At 45.9% G+C, this 16702-nt stretch overlaps 2 protein-coding genes across 2 annotated transcripts; one reads left to right on the forward strand and one right to left on the reverse strand.

Moving 5' to 3' along the window:
* Nucleotides 1-728: 728 nt before the first annotated feature.
* Nucleotides 729-3216, reverse strand: LOC133913237 (uncharacterized). The gene is made up of 3 exons (XM_062356325.1): nt 2931-3216; nt 1385-1481; nt 729-1041 (listed from the first exon to the last, which is right to left on the reverse strand). Exons 1-2 carry the CDS (start codon nt 3083-3085, stop codon nt 1406-1408), a joined length of 231 nt encoding a protein of 76 aa, XP_062212309.1. The 5' UTR covers nt 3086-3216; the 3' UTR covers nt 729-1041; nt 1385-1405.
* A 5382-nt stretch (nt 3217-8598) lies between these two features.
* LOC133913238 (uncharacterized) lies at nt 8599-13407 on the forward strand. Its single transcript, XM_062356326.1, has 2 exons — nt 8599-8848; nt 10056-13407. Exon 2 carries the CDS (start codon nt 11890-11892, stop codon nt 12850-12852), a length of 963 nt encoding a protein of 320 aa, XP_062212310.1. The 5' UTR covers nt 8599-8848; nt 10056-11889; the 3' UTR covers nt 12853-13407.
* Nucleotides 13408-16702: the final 3295 nt, after the last annotated feature.

The raw sequence follows: 16702 nt of genomic DNA on the forward strand, positions 1-16702 counted from the left end.
GAGGGGCCCTATCCTTCATCGATTTCATTGCTCATCTTTGCATTTCATGCATGGTTTCGCAAGGTCAGCAATCGCACGATGATTGCAAACCTAACCGAACCAACAACCAAGTGCCAATGGGCACGATGCTGGCCCAGGCCGATTACCTCAGGCGCGCTATCCATGCTGAAAATGCTAGTGGAATCTGGAGATTTCTGAACGAGTGATTACACGTCCCTCTCGCACAACAATGGAGCATCCATACAATGGGATGGGGCCTCTTGACTCACTCAATGATACTACCTTGTTCGTTTCAACTTGCAACCAAACCTTTCGGGTACAGTTGCTGCTCACCTCTCCACCAACCAGTAGGCCGTCCAGCTGAATGATCCCTACATGTCGCAGGCCGCGCCATCGCTATCAGATTTAGAGATCGGTTTTCTCTTCCGCTCCGAATAACCGATCAGGCAAGCAGTAGGTCATACAGGACCTACAACTTTCGGTAGCACTACCAAGTACACACTGACCACCAAGGCACCTTCCTCAATGATGCTATGTTACTGTGACAGTACATCAAACTTCCTTAAGCATTGTGTAACAGTACAGACCTAACATGTTAACAAGGTTCAAACTTTCTCTGTAGTTAATACTTAGTAAAAGGTTACGTGCAAGAGGATGGTTGATATAAGCGTGCCTACCTTCATTCAAACGTTTGCTTTAATTGAATGTTTTCGATTGAACACAAGGCAGAAAACCAATAGTTGACACGAAAGTGGTCAACAATATTAGCACAGTAACACCAAACCAAATTTGAGGATCTGAATACTTCAATCAATCTGGTTATATTCTGAAATGCAAATGCCAAATACCGTATGAATTACCCAACTATATATACATAAAGGAAAAAGTAGAATGTATCATAACGGTGGATTTGCCCATAAAGCAACCGTTTGTGAACAAGGATTTTCAACTTCTTGCTTCTTGCCAGAACGACATTTTGAAACATTGGTGATACCTGAAACTGAATATTTGTTTCTCCAATAACTACCTATGTGGTGATACCTACAATAAAAATGTTTAATTAAACGAAATCAAATAGCTTTATGGCTGCTGAAAGTAAAATGGCGGATAGCAAGAAGCAAGAATGCTTCATAGAAGGGAATAATTATGTCTGTATTACTGGATAAGGCATTCAAACATCAAAGATACCAGCATGCATGTAGATTAGCTAAGAGCTCTAGATCCTTACAAAGAAAACATAAAAAATATCGATTAGCTGCTCCACAGAGGCCCAAAATACTTCTGCTTAAACGAAAACATATTTTACCGTGCATGTACTTAAGGACTACAAGTTTCTACCACAGTACAGGTAAAAGAGGCTTGAACGACTTTAGAGTGGTTATACCATTCATATAAACAACTCCGATCAGTGATTATCTTCCTTCGGCTTCTCTTTGGGGATCGTCGAATCAAGTTTCTTCGAAGGTGCTTCTTTTGCAGACCTGCAACATTGTTTGATTCAATTAAGGAATTAAAGCAAGTGTGGAAAGCATCCTGGTACTCACAAGCAACTGTAAAACATGACGTATTATTCACATTAACCTTTATGTAAATTCAAGTAGGATGGATTTTCTTGACAATCAGGTTAAAAGCAAAAATCCTAAGGAAAGTTTGCTCCATGCTACTACAAAGTTCTTGATTCATTTAAATGACAATCGTACATCATACAATACAACAACTACACAACAATAGAATAACTGGTTGATGCAATAACACAGTTGTTGTCTTTTCTTTTCTGAACTCGTTTAAACAGCTCTATAAACAAGCTAAACAGGTAACTGAAATTCGCTATCTAGTGGGGCTAGTAAAATATGTGTATAGCGTAACAGTATACACATGTTGGTGTATTCAAAGTGCAATGTTATGTACATATTCCAGATGCATAACTCAAACATGCCAAAATAGGAAGGAAACAAAAAGCTTCTATAAAATCACACATTCTCATAAAATTGTAATATGGGATTAAATATTCTTTTTGAGTCTTTGTAAGTACCAACGTGTATATAATATTATTTGGTGATTTGTCCAGGAGTAAAGGGATGATCAAAGCCTAGGCCCAACCCAAGTTGTATTCAGCCTGAACTGTGTCAAACCAAGCCCAAGCCTGACTAAAACCATTGTTTCTATGGTGTAATGCGAACTTGTTAACTGGACATCTACTCTTAATTGGATAAAGTGGCAAAATTGTGAGTTTCTATGAGAAGAACCACATCTAAGTCTCATTAGAACCCATGAGATGACAAACGAGTATCATCACATATAATTTAATAGGAAATCTTTGGCACCAGGCACCAAGGAATCCCGGTAGATTGACAAAGAAACATCAGATCTATTTTCTTCTCATTCACCTTGTTACACTGTAAAACACATGGATCAGAATTCCATCCCAAAGTTTCCTAAAACCCACTAAAAATTGTACTCTCGTTTCCAACTTAACGCATAGAGTTTCCAAAGGCATCAAGCTAAATCTACCTTGTATATCTAATCCCTCAGCTCACGGCAATGCTGATCCACCACTCAACAAACTTCCCCAAGATTGCATTCCAGAATGTGCCCCAATCATACTGGAATCCACCACTCAAACGGCCGTTACAACTTCACGAACACCTCTACCAGAACAAGCAACTTCATATCATTATCAGTGCCCATATTTTTCCGATGCCTCGAACTCTCGCGCACTCCAAGATCAGCAAAAATAAGGCAACCGCATCACTAATCTAGTTGCCAACTTTGTTACTCAGATCTAAAACAACCCCTAAACGTAAACAACGAACTTTGAAATCGATAGGATCCGACGCGAGTTAACGTAGCATTCCATCTAAATCACACAGCACATAGCATAAACAGCAGCTGCCAGCGGGGAGTAAGAAAGGAAGCGTCAGTTGTATTACTTGGATGCGGCGGAGGCGCTGTCCTCCTCGAGCCACTGCTTGATCTGGCGCGCGTTCCGGCGGAAGAGGGCGGAGGACTTGCGGACGTCGGTGGTGAAGAGGAGCACCCCCGCGCCCACCGCCACCACCGTGAGGATGAAGTTGGTCAGCGCCATCGCTGTCCCTCGCTCGTCGCTCCCGCGCGCCGATCGGGGTACACCTGCCGGCGGCGGCGGCGGCTGCTGAGCAGACGGCTGTTGCCCCCGTGGGAGGCCGAATCTTTTGGGAATCTGCGAGCCGAGGTGAATGGGCTGCGATTTCTTGGAAGTCGAGCGAGCGAAGTGGGCACTTTGAGTTCAAATTGCATCGGCCCAGTTTATCACGTCCAAGTCCAACTTGCATGGGCCCAGTTTATCGGCCCAGTATCAACTATCGAGTAGTGTGGCCCACTTAGAGCAGCCACAGTGTCGGCATCGATGCTAGAGAAAAATAGGCCTCACGGTTGGTAAATTGGCATCGAGCTTTGGATGTTGTAACGTGGGAGAATATTTAACTTTTTATTACTCTATCAGGGCGATAATTTTTTGTTGAAGATAGTAAATGAGTCATCCTAAATTTATGATAATATATTCATTGATAAATTTATCATCTACCGAATAGAAGAGTAACAAAAAATCAAATATCCCTAATGTGAGTATTCGACAGGGAACCCACCAGATAAATAAAGAAAGGAAAAAAATAAATCGACGCATCCCCTCTTTTGTTTTCCTTGCACGAGCGCTTGTTTTCTGTTTCTTTCTCCCTCTCCCATGTGCGTGCAACTCTTCTTAAATCCGTTGTCAGCAATGGCAGATCTCTCCGCCCGCCATCAAAAACAGAACGCCCCTGCAGCACTGGCGCTTTCTATCTTGTTTTCCCCTTCAATTAAGCGTCCCCGTTCAAATCTCTGCTTCGGGTACTGGATCTGAAGAGAAGTGCCCGGCCAAACAACGGCTTGGCCTATCGGAGCACGTGCGAAGCTGGCCACCGTTGTAGTGTAGTCCTTGCCCCGCCGCCGTCGAGCTTTTCGGCCTCCGTGAGCTCTAGCCCCATCCGTCCAACAACGAATGGGCTCGATCTGATGGCTGAGTTACGAGCAGCCGACGTTGGTTACTTGGTTAGGTATGGCGAGTGGTTGCGAAATCATTTTTTATTGATTGGGCATCAACGCTAGAAGGATGCCAATATTTTTCCTTCAAGCATCGCCCTTGCAACTTGCAAACCGATGCTTCAATCCTCTCTCTTCACCAGGCATCGGTTTGAAGCCACACTGTGGCTGCTCTTACTTCTTGCATGGGTTGTGAATTCGGCCCAGACAAAGAAGCCTGTGTACCAATGTTTGTGTAACACATTTTGCCATACTTGGAGTTAGGCAAGTCTCACCGACTTAGACTATCTCCAGCAGTTATCTTAAATTTTTATCTTAAAAATACTATTATAGTATCCCTAAAATTATTACAGCATCATTTATTTTTTTACATCTTCAGCAACTACCCTATTTTCTACCTTCTACTTCTCTTTTTCTCTCTCGGACCCGCTGTCAGCCTATAAACAGTACTGCTACAGTGTACTACAGTAACCCGATGGTGTTTCCAGCCTCTATGAACAGTACTACTACAAGCAAATAAGAGGGGAGAGCAGAGCGCTGAGGACAAGCAAATAGGGACAAGCAAATCTGAAAAATAAAATAGGGAATAAACAGAAATTCCAATGGCCTACTACATTGTTTCTACATGTTACGGATGCAAACTTGGAGCTACTGCTGAAGTTGGCCTTAGGAGCGGTCTGGTAACCGTAGCTATGCCAAGTTTCTTTTTCAGGCAACTGGGTGCTACATGTCACAATTACGACAAAAACTAACCAAAAAAAAAAAAAATACTGCAGCGTTTGACATCGACCTCTCAAAGTCTCAATGACGTTAGATCATTGGACTTAGTCACTTGAGGCTACAACCCAGCAATGTAACATGTCAATGGAACTAGATCATCTGACGTCAGACCTCTCTCACATTGCTATAGTGTCTCCTCTAACTTCACGCACTTGCAACCGTCCAATCCGAAACAAACCAAGCAGATCAACTGCTACAGTGGAAGAGTGAACAATGTTCTAATGAGCAGAAACCGTTTAATACTATTTTGCACTGTAGCGGTTGTAAATCCATGTAGATCTAGATTTATTGTACTGTGCGTCTTTGGCGTTGAGAACTCAACCTCGGAGGATCCGGTTCACATATCAACATGTGATGGCTGATGTCGGTTCTCACTAACCATTCATGACCCATCTTATCGATGTAGGGTAAACATGCCCAGGTGACAAATCATACACCATGCATGGTGATTGGACGTAGTACCACTCATCGGTCGAAGCACGTGACAGTCTCTATTATGAATGGACAAGCTGACCTCGGAGAGAGGCAACTTCAAGTTATCTCATCTATTTATATTTTTTATCTTATATATATATTGACTCTCTCAATTATCTTATAATTTTTTTATCTATTTTTTTATATAAATTTCAACATAAATGAGCATTCAAATTATCCTAATAATTTATAGATCGGCTAGTGGAATTTCGCCTTTCAGCTGATCTGACGAATGATTTACTCCTGTTCCCGTAGGTTGGTCATGAGCTCTTGTCTCGTGAAGCTAGCTTCGCCGTCTAGCTAGAACCGATCAGACAACGAGCAGGGCTACACCTGTAAAGCTGCACACTGCAGCAAGCCCTGCCTGCCTGGACTGGATACATGCATGCCAAATAAGCACAGGCAGCATATTCTCTCTTCCCTAGCTTTTGGCGTCTTTTCCTCCTAAGCCCATCTCCAGCAGAGTGTTTTGCGGGGGCACTATTCACGCACTGTAGCAACTCCAGTATCGGGGCTACAGTGTACTACAGTACTTCGGCCGGAGAAAATGGGCTTCAAATCTGTGGAGTTACTGTAGCACCGTAACACTGTAGCAACAATGTAGCAGTACGATAGCAACACTGTTCATAGAGACTACCAGTGGGCCCGAAGGAAGAAACAACGTCTATTTCTGTAGCAGTACTGTTTATAGAGGCTGACGGCGGGTCCAAAGAGAGAAAAAGATGAGTAGAAGGTAGAAAATAAAGTAGCTGCTGAAGATGAAAAAATAAAGGATGCTATAATAACGATAGGAGATACTGTAATAGTGTTTTTGAGGATGAAAATTTATAGTAGCTGTTGGAGATATCTAATTATCTAAGTCTTGGCGAGTTGCATGATTATAGGAGATTTTCTTTAATTTCCTCTTGGTCTTGGTACGCCTCAAATTGGTATTAGAGAAGGTACCGATTCCGTTCAACGATCTCCACCTAGCCTCCTTACCTTCCTGCTGCTGCATGTCCTTTTTCTCCTTAGATTCTCAGACCATGCATGATTGATTCTCAAACAGCTAGCACGCGTATTATCATGGTGCTGTCCTTTTCTCTATCATTGGAAATTTAGTTATATATCTCAAAGTTAATCAACATTTGATAATATATCTAAAGTTAATCATCATTTCATCATAGATTCAAAAAACTAGTTTATAACAAAGTTTATCTTTCACGTCTCTTATTCAAAACAAAATTTTATTATAAACCAGTCTATTAAAAGACAATCAACATTGAATATAACTTTGGGACATAAAATCAATTTTCTCCTCTATTCTTACCAGTGAGTTGGAAACATGCGGTGATTTTACTCTATCTATGGCGGCTTGTGCGATCGTGTGCAATTCATATTTCTTGTGTTACATAGTATGTGATAAAAATAAAGAAATCCATACAATGGGTCGACTCTCGAAGCAAAATGTTTCTTATGGTAGCAACAAATCGGTTGCGATCGACATTTAGGCCCCGTTTGGTAGAGCTATGGGAGCTGATTCCGCTCCGGAATCACTCCCAGCGCTGCCAAACGAGCTGATCGGGGAGTGATTCTACTCGGGAATCACTTCCCGTTTTGTATAGCGAGGTGGGAGCTGAAAAAACTAGCTTCCACCTGATTCCCGACCGATTCTCCTCGATTTCAACACAATATCCTCTCAGGAATCACTTCTACTACTAACATATCAAACAATTTTACAAACTGAATCACTTCCACCACAGAATCACTCCCACCCTACTTCCACCACAGAATCAGAACTCTACCAAACGACCCCTTACATCTTGAGATTCCGGCTTGATTTTGATGTGTGGATTCAGTGTGTTTTTGGTTTACGTTGTGCGTCCACTTTACCTATCCTGTTATGCATTATTGACACGATATATTTAGCATTTTCATTGTCTTTCTATCCCTTTCAAGCTCCTGGTGCGTCTTAAAACTGGTGACGCGACCACCCTGTGCTAAAGATCCATATCTAGCATGGTCATGTGCTACAAGAACCGTGCACACTTTATCGTACTGCTCCATAGAAGACCATGGAACAGTTCACTGTCAGGCGAGCGTAGATTCTGATACAGTACGTTTACTGCAAGCATGGGGTTTGGATCACAAGATTTAAAATATCAATATGATAGCGATTGCATATTTGCAGTCGCCCAGCGCTACATCGATTATATATATGTGCGTGGGTAGTTGCTAATTACTTCATCCGTTTAAAAATAGTAAACGCATTTTTTTTTTGTTTGGTTTTTGAAGTTGGATTGTGAGTTTTCTCATAAAATATATGATTTATATCTACAAAACCTATATAGTGTGAAATTATTTTAAACAGTAAATCTAATTATATAATTTTTATATATTAGATATTTTTATAATTTAATTAAATGTTAGATACAATGTTTGATTTCTTTAAAAAGAAATACACATAGTATTTCTAATCAGAGGGGTATATTACAGTATTCAGTAATCTGTTTTTTACCAGCAACATTTCCTGGTGGATGGAATGGAAGATGCATGTCTTGATGACCAAATAAGAGCAGCAGCCACCACTGGGTGGTACTAGTTGCGAAGGCGTCATAGTTTAAGCTATCTCCAGCTCTGAATATTGATACTTTTCAGAAACAGGCCATCAGCCCCTTGTACGCATGCTCGTTGTACCGTCTTCCAACTGACCTGACAAGTTAGGATTCACAAGCAACTGATCGTTATCAGGGACCGCGAACGCCTGCTCTCTTCCTCACTCAACTTCTCCTGCCTGCCTGTCCATCAACCGCAGGCCCAGACCAGATCAAACTCAATTACAGGTCGCCGCGCCGGCCGACGTGAGTTCAGACGGGAAAATCACCCGGGAGGCAGGCGATTCCGCTGAAAAAAATGGACGTTTCTTGCGTGCTCCCGGCCGGTCGGTCAGGCAGCTGCATCACATGTATTCAGGCCGGCAGGACGGCTCGTTTGGAGACGCGCGGTAGCCCGGTGCGGCAAGTCATCAACCACTACCGGAGGAAAGACGCATCGGCAAGGCAAGTCATTGGCCGGGCCACGCCCACCTCCTCCTCTGCCTGCCTGCCTCCCTGACGTCTTGACCTGCAATTCGTATTTATATTTTGGCCGTGTGATGCGTGGTTTATTCATAAGATTGGCGAGACATTGACGTCTCAACCATTTCTTTATCTTTCAAATTTGTTTCTTCTCGGCTTACGTCCTTCATATCGTTACCGCCTATTAATTCAGCTGCTGCCTGCCCTGCTTGCCTGCATGCTCCATTGGGAGTCATGGTCTCTCTTGAGTTTGCACTGGGAGTTCTGGAGCAGGGCGTCAAGGGCTCAAGGCTGGATAAGAAATGGTGGTGTTTCCTTTGCCAAGATTGGCTGGGAGAGTGCGATGTTGGCATGGTTCAATCAAATCGGAGAGTTCTCGCACCGGTGGCGTGTGAAGATGTTTTTCCTGATCTGATTGAGCCGTGCCAATATCACAAACTTTCTAGCCTATAGTGCGAGAAATGTACTATTGTTGCCTTAAGGTATGGAATCTGTATACTTTTGTTAGCTTACACGTCTTTTAAATCAAGCTTTTGCTGCCAATCAAATTATTATGATGTAGAGCGAAAACTATTACTCGTGCTATTTACAGGTCAAATACTAGCATAGATGCCAGTGGTTAACATATGGTTTTCGGGTGATGGTTCTCTTGTGCTATTTATACAAGTGCATGACAAGTTTTTTTTTTCACTAACATGGTTCACCCCTAGCTTCAGAGGGCTAGGGCCGGGGGTGAGCGATACGCACCAGGGGTAGTGACGCGTCACGAAGGGGCAGCGCCCCCTGCATGCAAACGCCGGGGTTCGAACCCACGTTAGCAGGCAAGGCTCCACCGAGCCTAACCGCCGGGCTACAAGCCTGTTTGCATAAATATATTCTTATCCAAGTCCTGCTACTGCATAAATATTTTTTTACCTCTGTTCTTGAGATGAAAATATACAGAAGCTGGAATGTGTCCATAGAAATAATAGAGGAAAAATGTATAAGTTCCAAACTACAAATGAACAATAGGCCAGCTTCACATAAACCTGCCAAACCTATGTTGGCATGTAGGACTGGAACATGTTTTGGCCGATTAGCCAAGATGTGATTGAACATATATTCTCATAGCAACAGAAGGTTTGTATAGAAAATCAGTAATTCGGTCCGGTACTAATACCCAAGTTAACATTTTACTATCAAGTCCTTTTTTGCGATGCAAGCTGTTCTTATCTTTTTTTCATTACACAAATGCACAAACCGAAAGCAAAAAATATCATTCCAATTAACTGTGGCTTGTAAAGTAAAATGTACCCAAATAATTCATGATTCAGCATGAGTCTTGACTTGTTTTGGCACTGATGCCTCTATTGCCTTCACACATGTAGCTACCTCTTGATGCAGTCAATGTTCAAAGCTGTTGTACTTGCACAATATTTTTGCCCTATTGTTTTTTCATATGAGTGGTTCATGTGTTATACATGCCTTGTCTGTACATTGAGATGACAAGTAGTCCAACCTAATACGTTGGTTTAGAGACTGTTCTAGTTGATGACTTGGATCAAATGGACCATCATGCATACCAGTCGAGCAGGTTTAGTTCTCAGCATAGGAGCAACTGGTATTACCATACATATTTGCATAATCAGCCTAATTTATGGTGAAGAAAGCTGGTGCCACAACTAAACTTGTCCAACATAATATTGGCAGAGCTCTGTATGTCCAACATAATATCCGCGTGCTGAACAGCTGGTTGCTTCCCCCTCGAGCACAGGTTCAAGGGCAACACCCGTGCCGCCTTTCGCAATTTCAGCACCGTCACTCAGATCGACCCTGTCTACCTCAATGGGTTCGACTACTCCTCACTCTGCTTCACCATCGAGCTACACAACAGGCTTGACATCCCAAACGACATGTGGATCATGTGCCCCGGTGGTTTAGGCTGCATTGTCCGCGTCACCACCTTGCGGGTTTGACTACGTGCTAAACAACTAGACGCTTTCGACAACCCGGTCTTGTTCTTCAGGTCGCCACCACCTCCTCCTGCAGCAAACCCTAATCTCCTCACGCACGCGCTCGTCGCCCCCCTCCCCCGCGCCACCCCTTCCTTCCCCCACCACAACAAGGCAGCATCCGTGCCACTTCCTACCTGAACCTACATGCCTCTTTCTTCGTGGGCTTCATCCATGAGTACCCTCTTGCCCTGCTTCCTTCGCTTCTGCTGATGATCATGGTCACTACACACACTCCAACGGCCACGGCTGCCCTGCTACTGCTAACCTGGCACCTAGAGGCGTTGCCTGCTGTCGCAACCCCTCCATCTCCACCACCCTCCCCCACAACTTCCTTGCCCCCCACCTGTGCCCCCCGTTTGGCTCGGGAGGGCACTCGGCCTGGTAAGCGCCTGCCAGGCATAATGGTGCTCGTCGCAACCAGCGTCTAGCGGCGAAGGAGCCCGCCCATTTCGTGGATATGACCACACGTGCGATGCAGCTCAAAGAATTGCAGAACAACCTCGCGTCGTGCTCCCTTGAGCTGAAGACGCTCGTCGAGAAGAAGAAACTTATGCATAAGACCAAGAAGCCAATTTCGCACGCAAATCTTCACAAGCTCATCACAGTGGCTGGCATGGGCAAGACTACCATCGTTGCCCTGGATTCGGTACTGGCTGCTCGGGGATGATCGCCAAGGCAAGTGTTAGCGCGTGTACTCTTACTTTGTCACAACCTATTAGCATACGTGCGGTCTTTGTTGTGCGTCATTGTGTCATCCGTGGTCAGTCTCGTGTCTCTGTCAGGTTGTCTCTCCCCCTCATTAGGCTCAATGTGTGTGCATTGTTGTCTCTCACCATGGTTGGTGCTCGAGTAGCAGCCCTAGCTTCTTGTTGTAGCTCGGTGCTCCTGATCCCCCAATGAACACGAATGCTCATCTGTTTAACTTGGTGTCGTGGAATGTCTGTGGCTTAAATGATCCTGAAAAATGCATTTTGGTCAAGGACTCATTGCTGTTGGCCATGCCAACGATTAGGGGTGAAAACAGGACGAATATTTCCCGCCCGCCCAACTATCCGAAGGCTTACGAAGCAAATATGGGATGGCTGGTATCCGTGTCTGACACTGTTCGACACTATCTGTGTTTGACTCCAGATTCGAGAAAAAATATAGGACATGATACATGATGACTGGTATTCGTTCGAAGTATCCGAATGTTAGGTGTTACGAGAAAATCTATTACAAATTTACCTAAAACATAATAATATATACGTAGATTATCATACATCCGTAGACAGATAAAACTAAATGCTCTTGTTTTCACATCTCACCGATCACTCTCTTTGTGCTCACTTTGATTACACCCCTATATTATTTAATGTGTTGTATGAGGGTGCAAATGAAGTGAATTTTTTTTATCTATCCGACTAACTAACATCTATCTGACTATCTGCTCTGACTCTGACTCTAAGAAAAAATGTAGGATATCATACATGATGAAGAAATAATTATCCGGTATTATGTATGTCCGGCTCTGACTCTGAGAAAAAAATATGGGTAGGATACAGGATGAGCTATATCCGTCTGTATCTGATCCGTTTTCACCCCTACCGACGATGATTTGTCTCCAAGAAACAAAGCTTGTCGCCTGCCTCGCGGACAAGGCTCGCTCTTTCCTGCCCCCGTGCTTCTCTAACTTCAAATGCATAGATGTTTGGGGCACTTGCGGTGGCATCCTAACAGCGCAGGACTCCTCTGCACTCTCGCTCTCCTCGTTCATTGCGTGCCACTACACGCTTACCATTCCCAATGTCGAGCTCACGGTCACCAATGTCTATGCACCGTTAGACCGTCATGACTCCCTAACCTTCCTAGAGTCGTTGTCTGAGCTCCGTACACAGGTTCTAGGTGCCTGGCTTCTGTTGGGTGATTTCAATCTAACCTGGGGCGCAGACGACAAGAGCAATGCCAATCTCAACGCTTCTCTGTGTTCAACCTTCAACGATGCAATCAACAAGCTTGAGTTGATAGAACTCCCCCACCTAGATCGCATATTCACCTGGTCTAATAAGCGCGTGAACCCCACCCTGGCCCGCCTTCGTTGCACGTTTGTCAACACAGATATGAACCACACCTTCCCTAATACCACCCTCACATCCTATGTTTGTACCACCTCAGATCACATGCTACTCCTTGTGGTCATGTACACCACCCTACCCAAACCTTCCACCTTCTGCTTCGAGAACTCTTGGCTACTCCAAGCCGACTTCCTACATTCTGTGCTCCTGGCCTGGAACTTGGTTCACTTGCGCGGTGATGTTGTTGCCACACTTGCTACAAGCCTTAAGGCGACGCGCTGTGAGGCCAAGGTTTGGTCCATGTTACATTGCTCCCCTCCCACAATTCACCATAATTGCAAATTCATTATCCACATGCTTGATGTCCTCAAAGAATACATGTCCCTTTTCCCAGGTGAACAACATCTTCGTGGTGCCTGTCAATTGCGTCTTGCCTAGGCTCTGCGTGAATGTGCAACTTACTAGAAGCAACGTGACAATCAACGGGCTATCAAAGAAGGCGATGTGAAAACGGTGTTCCACCATGCCCATGCCACTTGGCGGCTACGCCGAAACCAGATCTACAACATTGAGGTGGACGACATCTCTCTCACTGCTCATGCTGCAAAGACCAATGCCCTGGCCGCCTACTTTAGGGCGATGATTGGCACTGCGACGGCTCTAACATGGAAATTTGACACCGCCAGGCTCTTCTTCGACCATCGCCCAGTACCTACAGCTTCTCTTGTAGCTCCATTCACTGCCACAGAAGCTTGCGCCGTGCTACGTGACATGAATCGAAGTAGCACGCTGAGCCTAGACGGTTTCAACACTAGCTTCTATCGGGCGGCCTAGCACACCATTGAGTCGCAGGTCATGGAGTTTCTCCACCCCTTCCAGGATGGTACAACCGATTGTTTCACGGATTCAAAACATCGACGTTCGAATTGTATTTGAAATTGTGTATGTAATATTTGCGGGCATGCCAGTATACAGAGTATACAAGAGACAGGAGACGATGTAATGAAATTGTAAACTTTTTGGTTACATATTTCGGTTACAAAGTTTTACTCCACAACGCACATGCTATCTGACTATATTCATGATATCGCGATTGCTTTGTCTTGGTTCCCGGGGCTTCGTGAAGCTCTCCAGTTAATTACGCCCGTCGTCGGGCTACCTCCGATTGAGCTGCGTTGGTGGTCGTCATATTGAGATCGTCTCCGAGTCTGCAAGGCTATAGTCACACGTAACAAAGACCAAGCAAAGTAAGCGTTAGCAATAAAAAGCAGTAAAGTACGGGACAACAGTCTAGCATAAGCTTTTTGGACCGTTTATGTATCCGGGTCATCATCGGCCACGTAGGCCTTAGAATTGTGTTTGTGTGAAGAGGTGAGCTAGGAGCGTGACACGATGCGTAGCTTCTACCAGAAGCGGCAGCATGGCCACCACCAGGAGCTCCGATGCCATGCCTGACTCACCAACTCCCTCTTCGGGGCCTCGGACTTGTCCTCATTGGCCAACCAAAGGCAATAGGCAATAGGCCACACATGCAAAAGCCACAAAGGAGAGAGGGAAATCACTTGTGGGCCACACAGGCTCCAGCCACAACGGCACATATTCTAGTGAGCCACACAAGCGACGGTGAGCCACGAAGATGGTAAGCCACATAGGCAAAAGGGTAATCACATTGCATCAGAGGGTAAGCAACAGCCAACCACAAAGGCAATAGTAGATCTCCACATTGGACAACCACAAAGGTATATTAGTCGCCAACAGAGAAGGTAAGCTCAGCACCACAAGCATTAAGCATCAGTAGCCAAACCATTGCCAAGCGAAGATCACAAACAGTAAAGCCACCACAGGGCAAGCAGTAACAAGCCTCGAGCCACCAGACAACAGCTCACCAAGATAGTAACACGGCTAGCTTCAAATGATAATTGGTATGCCAGAACTCAAAAGCTATGGATAGTACCATCAGGCAAGCATCAAACTAAGGGCAAGCCAAGCAATAGACTATCCCTGCACTGAGCATCAAATTCTTAATAGGAGCATCAGGATAGCAGCAGCTGAGTTTACCAGGAGGTAAACACAATGGCAGTTGGGCTTTGAACTTAAGCACAACGGCGCATAAACAGACAAGCATACTGCGGCCGGGCTTATGTACAAGCACAACAGCGTGGAACAACGGTCAGACAGCAAAAGAGGTGACCAGGTTCACACATGAGGAGCACAACAACGAGCACAGGTGGCACAATGGCAGGGCTATCACGATTCGTGGCCAGAGCCCGGAATTCACTAGCGCATGGCCGGAGTGCAAGACTTTGACGGCGCACGGCTGGAACCCGAAACTTCTTACGGCACACGGCCTGAGCTCAAGTGTCCACGGCACGAAGGCCGGTCATAGAGACAAATAGCACCTTGGCACGATGGCCGGCCACATAGAGAGGACGAGAGAGAACACACGACACGGCCAGAGCACCGGCTACGACAGCACGTCTGGGCTAGACTGGACAGTGTGATTGTTTTACCTTGTCGAAGGCAATGTCAAGGGGCCATGGCAGCAGGGCTCCGGAGGGAGCACAACGAGCGGCTTGGCCTCAGTTTTATCATCACTGGCCGGTGGGAAAGAAAACACTACAGTAGCAAGACGCCAGCCAAGGCCTCGGCGTGCGGCAATGGCTTCATGGCTTCAAATCATCATCGGCAGCACACGGCCACTGGATGTCAGCACGCATGAACGGCAGCAGGGCGGCAAAACAACATGACGGCTTGGCACGGCATTAGCAGAGCCTCGCCCGAGAACAGAAGGAGCCAGCCGACAGGGGGCTCCGGCCAGCAGCAGAACGTCGGGCGCACACAGCAAGGGGCAACGCCCTCTTCTCCTCCGTGCATCGAGTGGTGGTGGTAGGGGCTTCGGCCGTGGGTGGCCAATGAGAACGGTAGCCATCTGAGGCTTGGCCGGGTGTTCTTCAGCGACGACAACAGGGCCTCCTCCATGGGCAACCTCAATAGGGTCTTGGCATGACGACAGGCCCGGCAGAGCACGCAGCAAGAGTCCCAGTTGGGACCCTCCTTCTCCACAGACGACAGCAAGCCTCCGCGGGACACCTCGGCATAGCAACATAAGGGCTCACCAGCCCGGGCACAGGGGCATGGCGTGGCCAGGGGGAGCTCACCGGCGTGGGCACAGGGGCGTGGTGCGTCCAGGGCCTTCGGTTGGCAGGGGGCTCCGCCCTTCCTTCTCCTTTTCCATCGGTGGCAGCGGTAGCAGGGCCTCCAGCCCTTTCTTCTCTGCCCCCCCCCTCCAGCAGATCGATCCCCTCCCATATATAGGCAGCTGGGATTCGGATCAAGAGATAGAGCTCGAATTCAGTTAGGATTTGGTGCTAGCTGATTCAATTCGGTTGGGAATAGATGGGGATTCGAGTTGGTTTTAGTTTTGGAGATTTGGAGATAGAAGCAGAGAGGGAGTAGCCCTGCTGTTCTGCGCCATTCCACCAGAGGAAGGAGACTGTGGCCTGGGCAAAAGGCAAAAAAGAAGAAGAAGGCAGCTAGGCCACCTCGATGTGCAGAGAGAAAAGGATATGGGCCAAAGTTTTGATGGGCTATCTCAGATAAAGAAGCAGGGATTTTTTTTTCCTTTTTATTTTTCTCTCTTTTCTCCTTTTATTTATACTGTTGTATATATATTTGATGCCAAAATATCGTTCTACACTGATCTTGAGCACGTCAATCACTCCTTCATGGTGCTGGTCCCCAAGCACACTGGCGCGATGACCATGGACGCGTTCCATCTAATTTGCCTACAGAACTATAGCCTTAAGCTCATGGTGAAGATGCTTACCTCCTGTCTGCAATGTGAGATCCCAACATTGGTCGACATCGATCAGGCCAGCTTCATCCGTGGCTGATCCATCTCCAAGAACATCATCTACGCCCTAGAATTGGTTCGGTGCTATCACAAGCGGAGAATCGTGACTCTTGTGCTCAAGTTGGACTTTGCAAAAGCTTTCAACATGATCAATTCGGATAGCCTCTTCACGATAATGTTAGCGTAGGGCTTCCCCGACCAATGACAGACATGGATCAAGAATCTCCTTAGCATGTCCAAGTCTGTCATCATGGTCAATGGTTGCCCAGGACCATGGATCACATGACTTCATGGACTACGCCAAGGGGACCCTCTCTCTCCCCTTACCTATTCATCCTCATCGCTAATGTGTTGTAAGTGTTGATCAAGGCCGACGGTGGAGCGTGCCACCCAATCGTCGAACACCTCAGCTATCCAGTGCTCCAATATGCGGAC

This window comes from Phragmites australis, chromosome 3 (genome assembly GCF_958298935.1).
Source record: "Phragmites australis chromosome 3, lpPhrAust1.1, whole genome shotgun sequence".
Taxonomy (NCBI): Eukaryota; Viridiplantae; Streptophyta; class Magnoliopsida; order Poales; family Poaceae; genus Phragmites; species Phragmites australis.